This window comes from Oncorhynchus masou, chromosome 13 (genome assembly GCF_036934945.1).
Source record: "Oncorhynchus masou masou isolate Uvic2021 chromosome 13, UVic_Omas_1.1, whole genome shotgun sequence".
NCBI lineage: Eukaryota > Metazoa > Chordata > Actinopteri > Salmoniformes > Salmonidae > Oncorhynchus > Oncorhynchus masou.
Genome location: NC_088224.1, coordinates 59,889,305 through 59,910,835, shown reverse-complemented (window position 1 = coordinate 59,910,835; position 21,531 = coordinate 59,889,305). Strand labels below are relative to the sequence as shown.

Genomic DNA, 21,531 nt, shown 5'->3' with positions numbered 1-21,531 from the left:
CGCATTTGGACGATTCCTAGATGCTGTAGCTCAGAAATCGTACAAAACCAGCATGCCAGCTAGTTTAGTGGAACAACTCTTGAGATTGTGTTCACAGCATGCGCTCTTTGCTCACAGTAATAGTAAATACCCTTATCTGCTTTCTATACCTTTGGTGCTTGTAGCTATAAGCGTTGAACAACACTACATTTTACTTGACAGCCAGCTAGTTGCGGCAAGTAGACCAACTGCGCCTTTCATTTGTTTCTTACTCTCGAGTTTGATTTAGTCGAAGGGCTATGACATTCATTATCAGATCAGCTCTCGTGAAAAGTAAGTACATTTATTGTGAGTTTTACGATGCAGTGCTTTGTCAGCTCTAAAACGTAGCTTAAGTTAGCTAAATGTGCATTTTGTAGGTCGCATCCGTTCAGCTAACGTTAGCTACTTAGCAAGCTCCAGGTACTAGCAAACGTAATTGGTTAACACCATAGAATAATTCGAGACTCGGACCAGAGCCTATAGCCTGCTAGGTAACTTTATTTTTTTACATAGATGTCAACACTTAGCTAGCTGACTAAGTAACGTTAGCTAGCCAATTACCTCCAGCTAGTATAAACCGTGTTTGGTTAGCATGTTGGCTAACTAGGTGAAAGGTGACTACTATGTAACTATTCTGTATAGGAGTGGATAGCAAGGTGGTTTAGGTCTAAACCGTGCAACTGACTATTGGCGGAAATGTGTTGCTCTCATTCAATATGAATTTGGTATTGTTGTAATTCATTGTTATTCAATCACCCTCCCTCTCATTTCGGTGCTGATTATCAGACAGGAGTTTATGGCTTCCAGGTCTCAGTGCTGTAAGGGCCATATCCTCTCCGGGGGGCCCCACTCCTCCTTTTACCACCCTGTCCGTCAGTCAACCTGCCACTGCTGTCACTCACATAGAGCTGCACCGGCCAGAGAAACGCAATGCCATGAACAAAGCCTTCTGGAGGTAACACCTGTCCCAAACCAGTGGTGGAAAAATAACACAATTATCATACTTGAGTAAAAGTACCTTAATAGAAAATTACTCAAGTAAAAGTCACCTAGTAAAAGGTTGGTTTTAAATATTTCATTATTAAAAGTATAAATCATTGCCAACCAGATGGAACCATTTTCTTGTTTTTTATTTGTTTATGGATAGCCAGGGGATCACTGAGACATACAGTGCCTTGCGAAAGTATTCGGCCCCCTTGAACTTTGCGACCTTTTGCCACATTTCAGGCTTCAAACATAAAGATATAAAACCATATTTTTTTGTGAAGAATCAACAAGTGGGACACAATCATGAAGTGGAACGACATTTATTGGATATTTCAAACTTTTTTAACAAATCAACAACTGAAAAATTGGGCGTGCAAAATTATTCAGCCCCCTTAAGTTAATACTTTGTAGCGCCACCTTTTGCTGCGATTACAGCTGTAAGTCGCTTGGGGTATGTCTATCAGTTTTGCACATCGAGAGAGGGAATTTTTTCCCATTCCTCCTTGCAAAACAGCTCGAGCTCAGTAAGGTTGGATGGAGAGCATTTGTGAACAGCAGTTTTCAGCTCTTTCCACAGATTCTCAATTGGATTCAGGTCTGGACTTTGACTTGGCCATTCTAACACCTGGATATGTTTATTTTTGAACCATTCCATTGTAGATTTTGCTTTATGTTTTGGATCATTGTCTTGTTGGAAGACAAATCTCTGTCCCAGTCTCAGGTCTTTTGCAGACTCCATCAGGTTTTCTTCCAGAATGGTCCTGAATTTGGCTCCATCCATCTTCCCAACAATTTTAACCATCTTCCCTGTCCCTGCTGAAGAAAAGCAGGCCCAAACCATGATGCTGCCACCACCATGTTTGACAGTGGGGATGGTGTGGTCAGGGTGATGAGCTGTGTTGCTTTTACGCCAAACATAACGTTTTGCATTGTTGCCAAAAAGTTCAATTTTGGTTTCATCTGACCAGAGCACCTTCTTCCACATGTTTGGTGTGTCTCCCAGGTGGCTTGTGACAAACTTTAAACAACACTTTTTATGATATTTTTAAGAAATGGCTTTCTTCTTGCCACTCTTCCATAAAGGCCAGATTTGTGCAATATACTGATTGTTGTCCTATGGACAGAGTCTCCCACCTCAGCTGTAGATCTCTGCAGTTCATCCAGAGTGATCATGGGCCTCTTGGCTGCATCTCTGATCAGTCTTCTCCTTGTATGAGCTGAAAGTTTAGAGGGACGGCCAGGTCTTGGTTGATTTGCAGTGGTCTGATACTCCTTCCATTTCCATATTATCGCTTGCACAGTGCTCCTTGGGATGTTTAAAGCTTGGGAAATCTTTTTGTATCCAAATCCGGCTTTAAACTTCTTCACAACAGTATCTCGGACCTGCCTGGTGTGTTCCTTGTTCATGATGCTCTATGCGCTTTTAACGGACCTCTGAGACTATCACAGAGCAGGTGCATTTATACGGAGACTTGATTACACACAGGTGGATTGTATTTATCATCATTAGTCATTTAGGTCAACATTGGATCATTCAGAGATCCTCACTGAACTTCTGGAGAGAGTTTGCTGCACTGAAAGTAAAGGGGCTGAATAATTTTGCACGCCCAATTTTTCAGTTGTTGATTTGTTAAAAAAGTTTGAAATATCCAATAAATGTCGTTTCACTTCATGATTGTGTCCCACTTGTTGTTGATTCTTCACATAAAAATACAGTTTTATATCTTTATGTTTGAAGCCTGAAATGTGGCAAAAGGTCGCAAAGTTCAAGGGGGCCGAATACTTTCGCAAGGCACTGTAACACTCAGACATAATTTACAAACTAAGAATGTGTGTTTAGTGAGTCCACTAGATCAGAGGCAGTAGGGATGGCCATGGTGTTCTTTTGAGAAGTGTATTCATTGGACCATTTTCCTGTCCTGCTAAGCATTCAAAATGTAACGAGTACTTTTGGGTGTCAAGGAAAATGTATGGAGTAAACATATAAAAGTGAAGTACAGATACCCCAAAAAACTGCTTAAGTTGTACATTAAAGTATTTTTACTTAAGTACTTTACACCACTGGCCCAAACACTACTTGAACACAGCTGAAACCTTCCCGCCTTTCTAATTGTACTTGTAACTCAGCACAACAGCACTGTGTTCCCTTATGAATTCATGTGCATCCTATATTTCTTTGAAAAAATATATTTTCTTCTTTTAACCCTGTCTTCCACCGTACATCCATCCTCTTTCAGAGAAATGGTGGAGTGCTTTACACAGATAGCTGAGGACCCGGATTGCCGGGTGGTTGTCGTCTCCGGTGCAGGAGAAGTCTTCACAGCTGGTAAGAGAATTATGTTTCTCAAAAGCTTACAATTGTCTCAGGTTGAACTGAGAGCTGCTTATCAATAGGCTGTGCCAACAGTATACCAAACATGGCAATATACCAGTAATAAGACCGGTATACTGTAACCTCTGTCGCAATTTGACTGTGTGTAGGCATAGACTTGATGGACATGGCCAGTGAAGTCTTGCATCCTGAAGGGGACGACATGGCCAGGACATCCTGGAACATGCGACGCATCATCGCCAAGTACCAGGAAACCTTCAGCGTCATTGAAAGGGTCTGTATATGAACTTGTGAAGTACTTACTCCAGCACAATAGGTTAGGAGTTGATAGTGAACAAGTAAGAAAATGCATTCTCTTTCCCGCCACCTCCTTTCTACTTGTAGTGTCCAAAGCCAGTGGTTGTGGCAGTGCAGGGAGCTTGTGTTGGAGGAGGTGAGTTTTGGTGGTATATTACTGATTTGCTTGTGACCGTGAGGCCTTGCAAAGCTTTCATATATTATTTACAAAATGTGACTGTTTCTTCTCCGGTGAAGGTGTTCTGTAATACAGCTGTAATGGCTTGTCATGTTATAACATGTACGTGTCCTGTTAGGTGTGGATCTAATCACAGCCTGTGATATCCGTCTCTGCACTCAAGATGCCTGGTTTCAGGTGAAGGTAAGTTGGCTTAAATACATCTCCTCAGCCCCAATGACCGTCTCCATGAGGACCAAGGTCCAGGGGACATCTACAGGTCTTTGCAGACTACGTCAGATTCAGACCTTTTTATGATTATCACGTCACACTGCGATCAACCTGGCCAGATTGTACAATTTGCTTCAGTTCTGTCATCACATTCTTGGTTTGCGAGGCTCCGTCAGCCGACGTAGGATACATCAACTACAGCGGTGTATTTCATCTGCGCATGTGCCAGCAGCGCAAGCCTCACTATGCTTATGCCCGAGTGAAGTGAGTTTTGAAAAACTAAAAGTATTCATCTTAAAATAGCTTTCACACACAAACTTCATATGTCGAACTCACAATCAAATAAGCTTCCCCAAAATAACATGGTCGCTGTGGTAAAGCGCTTATTTTGATTGGCCATTTTGAGCATTTATCAAAATCCAATCAGGTAGTCTGATATCAGATGTCATCTTAACAAGGTTATTATGGGAATCTCTCTTCTTGCACTGCATGAAAACGTTTAAATCAAACTATTATATGAATCTGACTATTCACTATTGTATTATTGTGTGCATACTCAGTGCCGGCCGTGTTCCTATGGGTCAGTCACCAGGATCGGCTCGTAACATCAGCCACACTACACGATAAAGGCCCAAAAATTTGGACACTGCCTGAACTTTGTCGAAGACTATGACCGCACGTATTGGTACTTAATCGGCAGACCTAGACCCTGTTACGCTCAACGAGCCAAGACGTAGTGGTACTGAACCAGCAGACCTAGACCCTGTCACACTGAACGAGCCAAGACGTAGTGGTACTGAACCTGCAAACCTAGACCCTGTCACACTGAAAGAGCCAAGACGTAGTGCTACTGAATCTGCAGACCTAGACCCTGTCACACTGAAAGAGCCAAGACGTAGTGCTACTGAATCTGCAGACCTAGACCCTGTCACACTGAACGAGCCAAGACGTAATGGTACTGAATCTGCAGACCTAGACCCTGTCACACTCAACGATCTAAGATGTCCAATGATCATTTATGACCTAAAAATTTGCCCACGACGTGGACATTTTGTCTGGGATGGCAAAATCGTGGCATAAGACAGCTAAAATCGTGCCGTCTACAAAGGCCGTAACTGGTATCTGTTGTCTGTAGCTACCACCAGGTGGACTCTCATAGTGGAGGAAAGGCAGAATGATAAGACAAATATACTTGTTAAATCTGCATTGTATCTCTGAGTTATGTGAAAGGTCTGCCTTTTTTACAGGAAGTAGATATTGGTCTAGCAGCTGACGTTGGAACTCTGCAGCGCCTACCTAAAGTCATTGGGAGCCGGAGGTAAGAGCAAGCATTTGATATGCGTTCATTACACCGTAATGCTGCGTGGTAGTCCCTCTGCTTGCATTCATAAACCAAGGAACACTGAGTGCTTCCCTGTATTGTTCTGAAGAGAGATCCCTTATCATATGTATCATCTTCTTTCCTCTCCAGCCTGGTGAATGAGTTGGCTCTGACAGCGAGGAAGATGTACGCCGATGAGGCCAAGGAAAGTGGATTAGTCAGGTATGAAAACAAAGTGTGCGTGCGTGTATTTGTTGTGTATGTGTGTTGGGTACTCATACACTCTTTTCCTGTGTAGCCGTGTATTTCCGGACAAGGAGTCGATGTTGGCTGGAGCTCTTGAGATGGCAGGGGAGATAGCAGGCCGCAGCCCTGTGGCTGTCCAGGGAACCAAGGTCAACCTGATCTACTCCAGAGACCACAGTGTGGCAGAGGGCCTGAACTACATGGTGAGGCTCAGTACTTACAAGGATGCTCACAACATCACACACGTCACCATGGCAACATCATAGGCTATCAAGAACACAACCCAGTATAGATAACCATGTCTCTTTTAAACAAGCGTAGTGTTCTGATAAGGTGGGTGGGATTTAAAAAAAGTAGATGTCATTGGAAGTCCAAAATCTGAAATGTAAAAAACGAAAAAAGTTAGAATGAATTACACAATGAGGCTGAGAGTTCAGTCTGCCTCTCTCCTGTCTTCAGGCAACGTGGAACATGAGCATGCTGCAGACGGAGGATGTCATGAAGTCAGCTGCAGCCTCCATGGAGAAGAAGAGTCCTAAAACAATAACTTTCTCCAAGCTCTGAACCTGAGGAGCAGAAAGAGGCTGAAGTGCAGCTTTTCTTAGACGAGGGGGAATGGATGGAGGGGATTATCTACTGAACTAGTGGATACAATTTGTATGTCTCTGCGTCCAGTATTAAGGTAGTTTTGGGCGTTAGCGATAGCTTACACTAACAATAGTGCTGGAAGTCTTTGCTGTACCCGAACACTTCCAGTGTTTGCGCTCTAGCATGCTAGCTGTACCCGAAGACTTCCAGTCTTTGCACTAAGCTAGTAAACGTTGGCTCGCAAATCTACCTCGTAACTTCCTTCATACTAGACGCAGAGACATGCAAATAGTGTCCACGAGTTCATCTGGGTCAGTTGATAAATGCCAAAATGACCAACTATCCATTTAAGCTAATATGAAAAGGACTTATTTCGCCTCCTGACTCCAGCAGATGCATATGTTTGTGTGTTGGTGCCTTGTTGTCTGTCAGAATCACCCAAAGCAGAGCTGTCTGTAAACTAAAGAGTTAGGGGCCTCTCTCTTGCTAGCTCCGCATGTAGGATTCAGGTTGGGTACTCGACCAACCAGCCTCACACTTTTGTAAATCTATAAAAATGATTGCATCATAAAACCTTTTTTTTAATTTTTAATTTTTATTAAAGATGAACTGAGCCTAAGGGCCCTGTTTCAACATGTTAAGTGTTTGTGCTGCGTTTTAGGCTTTGTGCATACAATTCAATACCTAAATGTGAAGTGTATGCATCTTTCACCAAGCCAATGCTCATAGTGTTGTTCTAGTTTGGACCACTGCCACCGTTGGAGGAGATATGCCTATTGCCCAGACTCACTTGCTGCGTCTTGATTACGCTCAACTGGCGACTTGTTTACTATAAATATGCACAGTGGGCATCAGGGAAGCCCGGGGTGGACTAAAAACGTTGGTCACGCCATAAAAGCAGGCGTTCTCCTCGCATTAAGACGGCAAGGTGGTTGACCATAGTGTAGACCTATATCAGTAAAGAGGTCGTAGTTGGAGGCCTGAAGATGCTTCTGTCTCCCATCCGTTGTATCATCCTTCTTCTCCTTGTGAACTTCGTCTATTCTGGTACGTTAACGATCCATAATGAACTGATCATTTAAAAAAATACTCAAATTATAAAATAAGGTAGGGCAGAGTTGGGTGGGTTGAGCCACCCTTGTTCCTAGGAAACAATACACAACATGTATAATTTGACCAAATATTTAGTAAGAGGTGATTTCTGAAGGAAGAAAACGCATGGTAAAAGAGTGGTAAACAAGTTGCGTTCAAAAACTGTTTTTCGCCAAGTTAATTTAATGTGTTAAGATGTTTCATGATGCTTGTAATGAAACAGAAGTAGATCATTTTAATATTGTCCTATCCATCATTTGGGGTCTCTAAGCTCCTATATGAGGTTTTATACCTAACATGAAAGTACATCCATGTGTCTGTGTAAAGCTGATATAATATACACGTTGATCGTATATCATTTTAATGCATAGGCCTATAGTTTTAATTATTGAGGTGAATCCATGAAATTGTGGTTTTCAGAGAAACGAAATTGGATAATCTAGAAGCTATATTTAGATAGTTATGTGAAATTGGCTGCTTAAGAATTGAGCACATATATAAAAGTTTATTCTGTTCTTAAGTGTCTTAACTAATACATGGTTTATTAACACTAAGTATGTATTGAATTATAATAAAACCCATGAAAAATAAAATAAACATGGGCTTGGCTGTCGTGTATGAATTAAGACTGATAAGGTTGTGGCAGAGGGTTATAACTTATCAGCAAAAGCCATGTGCTGAGACCATCAGGAATAAATACAAAATTGTATCCAATCCAAAAATGTATGTGACACGTTTAGATAGCACTTTTTGTAGAACGAAATGTGAGAGATAATTGTAGAAATTGTTAAGGAGTTGCATATGCGCACATTCAGATGTTCAAATCTAAGGAGGCTCTCGTGGTTTGACCAACAAATACGTGCGTAATTTATGTCCATATGTGACTTTACGCGCAACTACAAACGATTGAGCTCGTATTATCTCTATATTTGCCGTTCCTGTCGTTCTTGCTGTGCACAGTGCATTGGATTTCATATCACATTTGACATTTCATAGGACGAGTTCTGAGGAAGATCAAGGAGCACGTGCGTAAAATCCAATATGAGAAAGCGAAGAAGAATGTGCTGATGAGCGCAGTCAACGGGCATAAGCCCATGAGCGAAGTGAGAGACGGGAAAATTCACCAACCCCTGGACCACTTCGACAGTCAAAACGATGAAACATTTCCTCAGGTGACCCACCACCTATACGTGCACCTACAGTGAGGTCCAAATGTATTTTTGGTTGTTTTGGCTCTCTACTCCGGCACTTTGTATTTTAAATGATACAAGTGCAGACTGTCAGCTTTAATGTGAAGGTATTTTCATCCATATAGGGTGACAGCACTTTTTGTACATAGTCCCCCCCATTTAGGGAACCAAAAGTATTAGGACAAATTCACTTATGTGTATTGGACTATTCAAAAGTTTAGTATTTGATGCCATATTCCTAGCACGCAATGACTACAGCTTGTTGGATGCATTTGCATTTTGATTTGGTTGTGTTTCAGAGAATTTTGTGCCAGATAGAAATTAATGGTAAATAATGCATTGTGTCATTTTGGAGTTACTTTTATTGTAAATGTTTAGAAATTAATGTCTACATTTTTGTGGATGCTACCATGATTATGGATAATCATGAATAACAAAACAAACTGCAAATGCATCCAACACGTTTGTAGAGTCACAAGCTTTATGTGGTCATTGTGTGCTAGGAATATGGGACCAAATACTAAACTTTTGACTACTTTAATACACATGTAAGTGAATTTTTCCAAATACTTTTGTTCCCCAAAATGGGGGATGTGCTGTGATTACACTCAAATGTATATACCACTGACAGTGCACTTTAACCTCAGTCATTCTACCATTCCAAAGTACTGGAGTACAGAACCAAAACGCAACAACACATTAGTTGCTGTCCAAGCACTTTTATACCTCACTGTGTACAGGTTATTTGCAGCCCCCCCCTCTTGTTCTCTTGCTTCCCTTCCGTCTCTCAACCTCTCTCTCTTTCAGAGGTTTTTCGTGAATGAAGCCTATTGGGAGCGTCCTCATGGCCCAGTGTTCCTGTTCATCGGAGGGGAGGGCCCCATCTCTGAGTTCAATGTGCTGGCAGGTACACACAAAGTTCCCCCGTCACGCTCTTACGTAATATGAAAAGAAAGTGGAAATGCATTGACACGATAAGTTAGGCTTACATAGGTGTTATGAATTTGATACTTGTCATTAGTTACAAGTCAATGCCTGTTCTTTGGTTTTTGTGTTGTTGATACCTCAACCATCTCTTAACCTCCCCCTATTTTTCCTCCCCGCTCCTGCTTTGTGTGTATCTGTAGGCCACCATGTGGACATGGCTGAGGAGCACGGGGCCCTGCTTGTGGCCCTGGAGCATCGTTTCTATGGCGAGAGCATCAACAAAGATGGCCTGGAGACTGAGAACCTGGGAGACCTGTCCAGCCAGCAGGCGTGAGTACTGGTGGGAGGAGGGAGTCAATGTGATGACATTGAATCAATGTTGAAAATGGATTGGATTTGCAAAAAGTCATCAACGTGAGGGTATTTTGTATTTTTTTCACCCAACTTTGAACCTAAATCTAATGGCATGGTAACATTCTTTGGTTGATTACATGTTGAATTCACATTAGTTGACAACTCAACCAAATGTAAATCAAAACTAGACGTTGAACTGATGTCTGTGCCCAGTGGGTTGCTACTTGACAAAGGCAGAGAGCTTTTGAGTGGGCTTGAATTGGGCAGAGATTGGATTGCATTTTCTCTGCCATCTCTTGGTTTCCAGTCTTGCCGACGTCGCAGAATTCCATCAATACATCAGCGATCGCTTTGACCTCTCTGACAAGAATACCTGGATCAGCTTTGGAGGTTCCTATGCTGGGGCCTTGTCTGCCTGGCTCAGGGGAAAGGTACAGTAGAGAGAACAACACTGTCTATATTTATACTTAGGACTGGACAGCAGTGTTACTGTATGGTGGTCTACTCTATTCCATGGTAATAATAGTAAATCATGTTCTCTGTTCCTGCTCTTCCAGTTCCCTCACCTGGTCTACGGTGCTGTGGCCTCCTCTGCTCCTGTCAAAGCCAAACTGGACTTCTCCACCTTCAACAAAGTAAAGATCTCATCATTAGTATTACTTTTAGTAGTAGTAGTAGTAGTAGTGGTAGTGGTAGTGGTGGTGGTTGTTGTAGTAGTGGTGGTAGTTGTAGTAGGCAAACTAGTAACTGTGGCACTATTTATAGTGTTAATAGCATGGTGGATGTTATGTTCAGCTGTATGGACAAAGGTGAAAACAAACCCTGGTGTTGCTCTCTTCCAGGTGGTGGGTCTGAGCCTTGCGGACGAGGACGTTGGAGGTTCAGATAAGGTTTGACAACATTTATAGTAGATGTGGGCGCTTGAAATCATGTGTTGGAGCTTCTGACTGTGTGAGTCTCCTACTGTGGGATTTGACTTTCTCTGTCACTGTCTCTCTCTCTCCTCCAGTGTGTGGGGGACATCTGGGAGGCCTTTGCTGCTGTGGAGGCCGCCCTGTTTGCAGGAAATGCCACTGAGGTGGGGAAGGACTTTGGGTGCTGTGAGATCCCTGAGGATCTGGAGGACCAGATCGAGGTCATGCAGAGCCTGGCCGACATCGTCATGGGAACCGTGGAGTACAACGAGGAGGGGGGAATCCTGACTATTGAGGAGATCTGTAAAATAATGACCAATGAGACAGAGACCTACGATTCGGAGACTGAGGCATACGACCGGCTGATTAAGCTGGTGCAGGTATGAGGTGTATTTTGTGTGTGTGTGTGTGTGTGTACAATTCATTGATTAACCAGCAGAGGGCTGTATTGATCTACAGTTGTGCATCTTCTTGCCTTGACTGATCTAATCAAATTGTATTTGTCAAATGCGCCGAATACAACAGGTGTAGTAGACCTTACAGTGAAATTCTTACTTACAAGCCCCACACCAAAAATGCAGTTAAAACCTGTTGATTGTAGGGGGCAGTATTTTGATGTTTGGATGAAAAACATACCCAAATTAAACTGCCTATTTCTCAGGTCCAGAAGCTAGAATATGCATGTAATTGTCAGATTAGGATAGAAAACACTCTAAAGTTTCCAAAACTGTCAAAATATTGTATGTGAGTGTAACAGAACTGATATTGCAGGTGAAAACCTGAGGAAAATCCAACTAGGATTTTATTTTGAAAGCTCCCTGTTCCATTGCATGCCTTCCCTCCATTTAAAGGGATATCAACCAGATTCATTTCCCTATGGCTTCTACCTGGTGTGAACAGTCTTTAGACATAGTTTCAGCCTTTTATTCTGAAAAATGAGCAAGAACGATCACATAGCGTCAGTGGATGGCTGGGTGCCAGCAGAGTTTTGCATGCGCAACAGCTTGGAGCAGACATTTTCTCTCTCTCCTATTGAAAAAACTGCGGTCCGGTTGAAATATTATTGATTATTTATTGTAAAAACAACCTAACGATTGATTATAAAAAACATTTGACATGTTTCTACGAACTTTACGGATACTATTTGGAATTTGGGTCTGCCCCGTCGTGACCTCGCGAGCCTGTGGATTACTGAACATAACGCGCCAACCAAATGGAGGTATTTTGGATATAAAAATAATCTTTATGGAACAAAAGGAACATTTATTGTGTAACTGGGAGTCTCGTGAGTGCAAACATCTGAAGATAATCAAAGGTAAGCGATTTTACCTTTATTTAATTTTATTGCTTTTCTGACTTTCGTGACCAATCTACTTTGCTGCTAGCTGTTTGTAATGTTTTGTCTGCTGAGAGAGATATCCTTACATAAACGCTTGGTTTGCTTTAGCTGTAAAGTTTTTTTGAAATCTGACACGCCAGGTGGATTAACAACAAGTTGTGTTTTGCTATATTGCACTTGTGATTTCATGAAAATGAAATATTTTTAGTAATTTAATTTGAATTTGGCGCTCTGCAATTCAGCGGATGTTGACGAAAATGATCCCGCTAATGGGATGGGTGCGCCAAGAAGTTTTAAAGAAATAGAGTTAAGAAAATATTTACTAAATAAAGTAAAAAATAAAAAGTAACACAACAAAATTACATAACAATAACGAGGCTATATACAAGGGGTACCGGTACTGAGTCAGTTTGCGGGGGTACAGGGAGGCCATTTGATTAATTGTTCAGCTGTTTTATAGCTTGGGGGAAGAAGCTGTTAAGGAGCCTTTTGGACCCAGACTTGACGCTCCGGTACTGCTTTCCGTGCGGTATCAGAGAAAACTGTCTATGACTTGGGTGACTGGAGTCTGACAATCTTTTGGGCCTTCCTCTGACACCGCCTAGTGTACAGGTCCTCGATGGCAGGAAGCTTGGCCCTAGTGATGTATTACCCACTACCCTCTGTAGCGCCTTACGGTCGGATGCCGAGCAGGTGCCAAACTACGCAGGGATGCAACCGGTCAGGATGCTCTCGATGGTGCAGCTGTAGAACTTTTTGAGGATCTGGGGACCCATGCCAAATCTTTTCAGTCTCCCGAGGGGGAAAAGCTGTTGTCGTGCCGTCTTTACAACTGTCTTGGTGTGTTTGGACCATGATAGTTTGTTGTTGATATGGAACTTGAAACTCTCGTCCCGCTTCACTACAGCCCCGTCGATGTTAATGGGGGCCTGTTCAGCCTTCCTTTTCCTGTAGTCCATGATCATCTCCTTTGTCTTGCTCACATTAAGGTACTGGTTGTTGTCCTGGAGGCGAAAGAAAAGCACACCTATTTAGGCGAGGTGCTGGCTAGCGGAGTAGAACACTTGAAAAATTAAAGGAGAGCCGCACACTCTAGGGGCTCAGATACAGTAATTTAATAACCAACGTTTCGACAGACAAGCTGTCTTCATCAGTGTATAATGACAAACACAGCAGGTCACTAGTTTATATAGTGTCAAAGGACACACACAGGTGTCTGTAATCATGGCCAGGTGTGGCCTGATATCATTGGTTAATCTTCACATATCAAAATAACATACCAAAAACATGGATAGCATATGATCATAGATACAATTTGGCTGCATAGGCCTACAAACATCTACAACAGAAAAATCACAAGAATGGCTTTAAATCAAAGTCTACGTTGAGACCAAAGGGAGCAAGGGTCTTTAAATGAAAGATCCAGGCAGCCTCTCTAACAATAAATTGTCGAGTTCACGCCCTCTCCTATGGAGGGTGACAAGTTCGATGCTGATATAACGTAGGGACGAAATCGAGTGGTTTGCTTCCAAAAAGTGGGCCGCAACTGGGTAAGTCGAGTTTTTGCACCTAATGGTGCTACGATGCACAGAGATTTGTACTTTTAATTTGCGCTTTGTTTTACCCACATAATTTTTACCACAAGGACAAGTTATAAGATAAATAACTGCCTTAGTGGAGCACGTAATAACACCTTTGATTGGGATCAGTTTCCCTGTTTGGGGGTGTTTGAAGGATCTACATTTATAAGTACCATTGCATTGAGCACAGCCATTACACTTGTAGTTTCCATCCAGTAGGGGCACAAATAGATGTTGTGCAGGGATATCTTGGGGTGGTAAATCAGAGTTTACCAGTTCATCTCTGAGATTTCTGCCCCGCGAGAATACGATCAAGGTGGGGTCTGAAAACACATTACCGATACTGTCATCAGATCTTAGAATGTGCCGATGTTTGTGAACGATTCCCTTCATTTGTTCTGAGCACTTTGAATAGCGGGTAGTTAGAACACAAGAATACTTCTTTTTGCGAGACTGTCCTTGAAAAAGATCATGTCTCGGTTTGTTTTGAATTTTCTCAATGGCAGTAACCATTTTTGTACCCCCTCTCTTTGAATTTTCTTTGCGTCTCAGCCATATTTCTGTCAAAATCTGATTGTTTTTTGCAAATTGCAAGTGGTTGTTGTCCTGGCACCACACTGCGAGGTCTCTGACTTCCTCCCTATAGGCTGTCTCATCCTTGTCGTGATCAAGCCTACCACTGTTGTGTCATCAGCAACCTTAACGATGGTGTTGGAGTCGTGTTTGGCCATGCAGTCGTGGGTGAACAAGGAGTACAAGAGGGGACTAAGCACGCTACCCTGAGAGGCTCCGGTGTTGTGGATCAGCGTGGCTGATGTGTTGTTTCCTACCCTTACCACCTAGGGACGGCCCATCTGAAACTCCAGGGTCCAGTTGCAGAGGGAGGTGTTTAGTCCCAGGGTCCTTAGCTTACTGATGAGCTTTGTGGGACTATGGTGTTGAACGCTGTAGTCAATGAACAGCATTCTCAAATAGGTGTTCCTTTTGTCCAGGTGGGAAATGGCAGTGTGGAGCGTGATTGTAGAACAGTCAGGGAACACTGTTACTGTGTGTGTTTGTATTAGATCTACCGGGCCACAAGCGAGGAGCCCTGTCTGGATGCTTCCCACAAGCAGACCATCCAGGACCTGAGTAACACGAATCTGGACACTGCCTACAATGGAGAGAGACAGTGGTACTACCAGACCTGTACTGAGTTCGGCTTCTGTGAGTACTGCTCCACCACACAACACTGTCACTCCTAGAGGAGATACATAGGGGTACAAAATTATTCACACCCTTGATAAAGATGAGCAATAATGACTGTATAAAATAAATCATTCTGAGCTACATTATATTGTATGCAAAAAAATGGGAAATTATATTATTTTTTACTTAAACTATTTTATACTAGAACAGCAAAGAGATTTTGTTTAAGAAGTAATACATGTTTTTCTCTATAACAGTAGGAGTAAACATTATTTACACCCCTAAATATTCCTATAAAAAAAGTATTTGGTGTCAAAAGTTTAGTATTGGGTAGCATGCAATGACTACATTAAGCTTGTGACTCATTTGCAGTTTTTTGGTTGTGTTTCAGATTATTTTGTGCTAGAAATAGAAATGAATGGTAAATAATGTATTATGTCATTTTGGAGTCACTTTATTATAAATCAGAATAGATAATAATAATGTTTCGAAACACTTCTACAGTAATGTGGATGCTACCATGGTTACGGATAATTCTGAATGAATTGTGAATAATGAGTAAGAATGTTACAGAGGGTCAAAGATCATACCCCCAAGACATGCTAACCTCGCACCATTCCCAATAACAGGGGAGGTTAGCATGTCTTGGGGGTATGATCTTTGACCCTCTGTAACTTTCTCACTCATCATTATTCAGGATTCATTTAGGATTATCCGTAATCATGGTAGCATCCAGATTACTGTCGAAGTTTTGGAAAATGTGACCAAATACTAACCTTTTGACTATTTAATTTATAAGAATCTTTAGGGGTGTGAATACTTTTGACCCCTCCCTTTGAGAAAAAAAATGTCTTTTTAAACATCTTTCTCTGAGCAATAGCATTAGTATAAAAATATATAATTTCCCATTTTTTTGAGCATACAATGTAGCTCAGTATTTGAATAATTTATTTTATACAGCCATTATTGCTCATCTTTATCAAGGGTGTCAATATTTTCGGGCCCCACTGTACATTTACCAAGCTTACGTCCTCACGTAGAAGCAAGGTATTTGTTTCAGTCAGTGAGTTGAGTGCTCACAGCACTGGAGGGTAAAAAAAACAGTCCAGACTTAATTTCCCCCTAAGCAGCACATTCATAAGCCCAGTGCATTAACACTAGCTGTGCAAAGATCCCACTCTTTGGTACAGTATCACTCATTATAGGATCTGTTTAACTATATGCCCATAGCCACCCAGCTGCATCTTACATTACAGAAATACAACTACACATCATAATTCAATAGAAATTCATTGTTTTTCTATGGCTTACCTCATCCTTGTTTGGTTGTGACAGTCCAGACGTGTGAGGACGCCAGCTGTCCCTTCTCCCGCATGCTGACCCTGCAGGCTCAGACCGACCTGTGTCCTGAGGTGTTCAACATCCCCCAGCACAGTCTGCCCGGACACATCGCCTTCACCAACAAGTACTATGGAGGAGACCACCCCGACACCGACAGGGTGCTCTATGTCAACGGTGAGCAGAGACTTCACAGATAGATACAGTAGATAGGCGATGCCTTGTCAGCTGCACAACTGAATGCATTCAGCCGAAATGTGTCTTCCACGTTTAACCCAACCTATCTGAATCAGAGAGGTGCTGGGTGGCAGTTGTTGTTCGAAGGCAGAATGGCTTGGTGATCCGAACCAAGCGACCTTTCGGTTACTGGCCCAACCACCGGATAGATGAATGGATTGATAGATAGATGGAGGTTTAAACCGTTACCTCTCATTACATCATAGTGTAATTTAAACCCACTGGCAGTGAATCAATGTGCTGTGTCTATGTGAGTGATTGTGTGACAGCAGAGGTGGTTGGTGGGAGGAGGACAGGCTCAAAGTAATGGCTGGAATGGAATCAATGGAATGGTATCAAACATATGGAAACCACATGATTGACCAGCCATTACAATGAGCCCATCCTCCTGTAACTCCTCCCACCAACCTCCTCTGTGTGACAGTCAGTATATGACCTGTCCCTCTGGTCTGTGACCTGTGACCTCTGTCAGGTGACATTGACCCCTGGCATGAGCTCAGCGTTCTGGAAGAGGACTTGGACAAGGAGGACAAAGATATGACCATCCTCATCAAGGGTACCTCCCACTGTGCCGACATGAACCCCGGCGGCGCTGCAGACCGCCCCGCCCTGAAGCAGGCCCGCAAAGTACGGCACACGGCAGGCTAGACAACACTAAGTTGATGTAACTGAGAGAGACACTGACTGTGAGCTTTGGTGGCACATGAAGAGTAATGTGTGCTTCAGAAGTGTATGTCTCAATTGAACACATTGGGCCGGTTTCCCAGAAACAAAAAAAAGCATGGTCAATGGTCAATAGCTTGTTAGTCCAAGACTAAACTAAATCTGTGTCCAGGAAACTGCCCCATTGTCTAGCTCTTATGTCATTAGTGAATATTATTTTTAAACTTCTCTTCCCCTCATCCTGATCTGTATTTTTTCTCTCTGGTTGTCAGGCCATTGAGAGGAAAGTTGCCAAGTGGCTGAAGGAAGCTGCCTGGAAGCTTGTGGGCTGATGGACCCAACGACAGGTTACCTGATCATCTGACCTTCCTGACCATCACTCAGCCAATCAAACTTTGGGCAGTGAATCACATGGTGCTGTGGACTGAGCCCCTCTTCATGTTTCTCCCCATGGGTCAGGTCCTCTAAGGTGGTGTTCTTCTGTTTTTTTTTCTAACATTCTTCTAGTGTTTTCCTATTGTTTTTCCTGGTGTTTTCCTAACGTTTTTCTAGTGTTTCTTCTATGGTTTTCCTGATGTTTTTCCTGGTGTTTTCCTAATGTTTTTCTTGTGTTTTTCCTATGGTTTTTCCTGGTGTTTTTCTAACGTTCTTCTAGTTTTTACGTTTGTGGTTTTCTAACGTTTGCGTTTTTCCTAACGTTTTTATAGTGTTTTTCTAACATTTTCATTGTGTTTATTGAACGTTTTTATAGCGTGCTTGAATTTACTCCAGTATATAAGTTATATTTTAATAGACAGTTTTAGTAATTTAGGGAAACATTTATAATGCTGTACACAGTATTTAAGTTTCCTAACTACGTACTGGTAGCGTATAGCTAACCAGAGAGTCTCAGTATAAGACGACTTTAACATCATGGAGTGTTCTAAGGTTTACAGACTGTTCACACATTTTCCTTTGTCTGGATTCAGTGAAGTTATCTCAGACAAAACATTATCTGAATGTGTACTGGATTGCTTTGAAGCTTGTGTGGATCTTTTTAGGAGGAGTTCATTTGATTTAATCCTGCAAGTTGGGAAAAGTATTATCAATAAAAGTTTGCTGATAATCTGGTGTCTGTTTTCTGTGGATTGTGGGATATTGTTGTTGACTGAAATTCATTTTAAGAGATATTTTACCGCCAAACTATTTTTTGTATTTTGTTTATTAGCCCACGGTTACTAAGATCCCAGAGGAATGTGCATGTCAGCAGTCGGGTTTCAGTATAGAGCAAAAACTGTGATGATGATGAAATTATATTCAAATGACTAAATACACAAAGATAGTCTTGACTAAAATATCACCTTTTTTAACTGTTTAAATCTTTAATCTCAGCAGGGGGCGCTAATGCTATACACATATATCCAGTCAATGGCACATTTCCAGTTGATAAAACTCTGAAGACTGTTGTGTGTTTGAGTTTGTTTACATGCATGTTTGTAGTGGTCTTCATGAATACATTAACATAAACAATATATGTGCCAGCATATTGAGGTATTTAGCACCATGTGTGTCTTTGTGTATGTTTAATTATCTTTGCACTTTGAGAGTGTGGGTGTCTGATCTGTTTGTGTGTGTCATCCATGCATGCAAAATAGTGTGTGTGTATGTGTTATTTTTTTGTGTGCATTGTTGAGTTGGTGCAGATACTGTGTGTGTTTGGGAGTTACGAGAGAGGTGAGCAAGAGCCAGTTGTCCCAAGGCCATCTGTTACCCCGAGGGGTGGAGGGGTGGTGATGGTCCTGCTGCTCAGGCCTGCCCCTCGCTGATTGATGATCTCCACTCCCCCGGATTCGACCAGGTCATGACCTCCCACTACTGACCACCCTACAGAGAGAGCTCAATCACACACACAACGCACACACAACTCCTGTTAGTGATAATAAACTACAGTTTATTTTACTAGGACACACACACATAATAACACATACACTCTCAGATACACTCTCAGTGCTGTACTTCCATGCACACATTCACATTCAAGCAGTTACACAGCAGTCCATTTCCCACAGTACCCAACCGCATGGAGCCCCTCAATGTTTAGATACACACATACAGTGTGGTTTAGATTCACTCACACCCCAGCATGTTCCTTCTTGCTTGTCTCTCTCTGGTGGATGTTTGAATTATACCCAGGTTGTGGGGTATGATAAGACCTTTACTACTTCCTGTTCTGGGAGTGAGTACACACGAGGACTAGCCAGGTGGCTCAGTATGCTTTTCTCCATGTCGTGCATATATTCCTATTTGAATGAAAAGCACACATATTCTCCAACATGGAGAGAGAGAGTGACCACATTAGAGACACATATTTCCCACAGATCACACAAAGAATTTGAAAACAAATCAAACATTGATGAACTCCCATATCTGTTAGGCGAAATAGGCGCAACCAGAGGAGCACAAACAACACAAACAACAATGTAAATATCACCCATATTTATATCTTTACTTCATATTTCATCATACTTTATCGAGTTGCGCATTGTTACAACACTGTACATAGCAAATAATATATTTTAAATGTCGATGTTCTTTCAAACTTTTGTGAGTGTAATGTTTACTAATGTTTCCCTAGTTTACTTCCCTTTTTTTTGTCTCTTCCATTTGCTTTGGCAATGTAAACATGTTTCCCATGCCAATAAAGCCTTTCGAATTGAATTGAGAGAGAGTGAGAGAGACCAACCTTCTGAGATTCTCGCACTTAATAACATCACCATATCACATTCTATACATCTATACTAGTATAGGCCTTCACCAAATATGATCAAATCAAATGTTATTTGTCACATGTGCCAAATACAACAGATGTTCACCTTACAGTGAAATGCTTACAAGCCCTTAACCAACAATGCAGTTTTAAGAAAAATACCTACAAAAAATAAAAATAAAAGTAACAAATAATTAAAGAGCAGCAGTAAAATAACAATTACGAGGCTAAATCAGGGGGTACCAGTACAGAGTCACTGTGCTTTTAGGCCTTCTGACCAATATTCCTAATCTCTACAGTGCCGGCAGGTTTTTTTCCAAGCTCTTTTATCACCAATGTTACGTTATGTATTTATTATACACACACACACACAGACGCAATCACGGTATCAGCAAGCACTGACAGAGCGACAGGGAATGCTTTTTCTCTCTCTCATTCCCTCCCGTCTTCTCCCTCCCCCTCGCCTGTTCCCTTGATCAATGAGTAAGTTCCAGAGTCAGTTCTATTAATCAGAGCCTATCGGCTATCTGTCTCCCACAACAACCAATCACAGCAGCCCGACAGCTGGCCCATGACAAATGGAGCTGGGGGGGGGTGAGACGCACTTTATCTGATCTTAGTCAGGTCACAGCACATCTGCACTTACAGTTGATTCAAGATGATGATTGAAAACGCACACACTAGTGCACAGACAAGTGCACGCTCAACCACCTATAAGAGGACACATGCATACGCACGCACACATTTGGACACAAAGGGACACAGCACACACATTAACTCACGTACATTAGGTGCTTGCATAAAGGAACGTCCATGTATGTACAGTGCCTTGCGAAAGTATTCGGCCCCCTTGAACTTTGCGACCTTTTGCCACATTTCAGGCTTCAAACATAAAGATATAAAACTGTATTTTTTTGTGAAGAATCAACAACAAGTGGGACACAATCATGAAGTGGAACCACATTTATTGGATATTTCAAACTTTTTTAACAAATCAAAAATTGAAAAATTGGGCGTGCAAAATTATTCAGCCCCTTTACTTTCAGTGCAGCAAACTCTCTCCAGAAGTTCAGTGAGGATCTCTGAATGATCCAATGTTGACCTAAATTACTAATGATGATAAATACAATCCACCTGTGTGTAATCAAGTCTCCGTATAAATGCACCTGCACTGTGATAGTCTCAGAGGTCCGTTAAAAGCGCAGAGAGCATCATGAAGAACAAGGAACACACCAGGCATGTCCGAGATACTGTTGTGAAGAAGTTTAAAGCCGGATTTGGATACAAAAAGATTTCTCAAGCTTTAAACATCCCAAGGAGCACTGTGCAAGCGATAATATTGAAATGGAAGGAGTATCAGACCACTGCAAATCTACAAAGACCTGGCCGTCCCTCTAAACTTTCAGCTCATACAAGGAGAAGACTGATCAGAGATGCAGCCAAGAGGCCCATGATCACTCTGGATGAACTGCAGAGATCTACAGCTGAGGTGGGAGACTCTGTCCATAAGACAACAATCAGTCGTATATTGCACAAATCTGGCCTTTATGGAAGAGTGGCAAGAAGAAAGCAATTTCTTAAAGATATCCATAAAAAGTGTCGTTTAAAGTTTGCCACAAGCCACCTGGGAGACACACCAAACATGTGGAAGAAGGTGCTCTGGTCAGATGAAACCAAAATTGAACTTTTTGGCAACAATGCAAAACGTTATGTTTGGCGTAAAAGCAACACAGCTCATCACCCTGACCACACCATCCCCACTGTCAAACATGGTGGTGGCAGC

At 42.0% G+C, this 21,531-nt stretch overlaps 2 protein-coding genes across 2 annotated transcripts; both read left to right on the top strand.

Annotated features, from left to right (window-relative positions):
• The first annotated feature begins 27 nt into the window (after positions 1 to 27).
• On the top strand, positions 28 to 6,826 carry ech1 (enoyl CoA hydratase 1, peroxisomal). Its single transcript, XM_064984535.1, has 10 exons — positions 28 to 312; positions 808 to 976; positions 3,246 to 3,334; positions 3,490 to 3,614; positions 3,725 to 3,773; positions 3,934 to 3,998; positions 5,273 to 5,343; positions 5,497 to 5,568; positions 5,645 to 5,795; positions 6,052 to 6,826. Exons 1-10 carry the CDS (start codon positions 279 to 281, stop codon positions 6,154 to 6,156), a joined length of 930 nt encoding a protein of 309 aa, XP_064840607.1. The 5' UTR covers positions 28 to 278; the 3' UTR covers positions 6,157 to 6,826.
• A 98-nt stretch (positions 6,827 to 6,924) lies between these two features.
• On the top strand, positions 6,925 to 18,107 carry prss16 (serine protease 16). Its single transcript, XM_064984534.1, has 12 exons — positions 6,925 to 7,227; positions 8,269 to 8,444; positions 9,270 to 9,369; positions 9,590 to 9,719; positions 10,051 to 10,174; positions 10,301 to 10,378; positions 10,586 to 10,633; positions 10,753 to 11,037; positions 14,641 to 14,782; positions 16,100 to 16,279; positions 16,812 to 16,966; positions 17,275 to 18,107. The coding sequence occupies exons 1-12, from the start codon at positions 7,167 to 7,169 to the stop codon at positions 17,332 to 17,334; spliced, it is 1,539 nt and encodes a 512-aa protein (XP_064840606.1). The 5' UTR covers positions 6,925 to 7,166; the 3' UTR covers positions 17,335 to 18,107.
• The last annotated feature ends 3,424 nt before the right edge of the window (positions 18,108 to 21,531 follow it).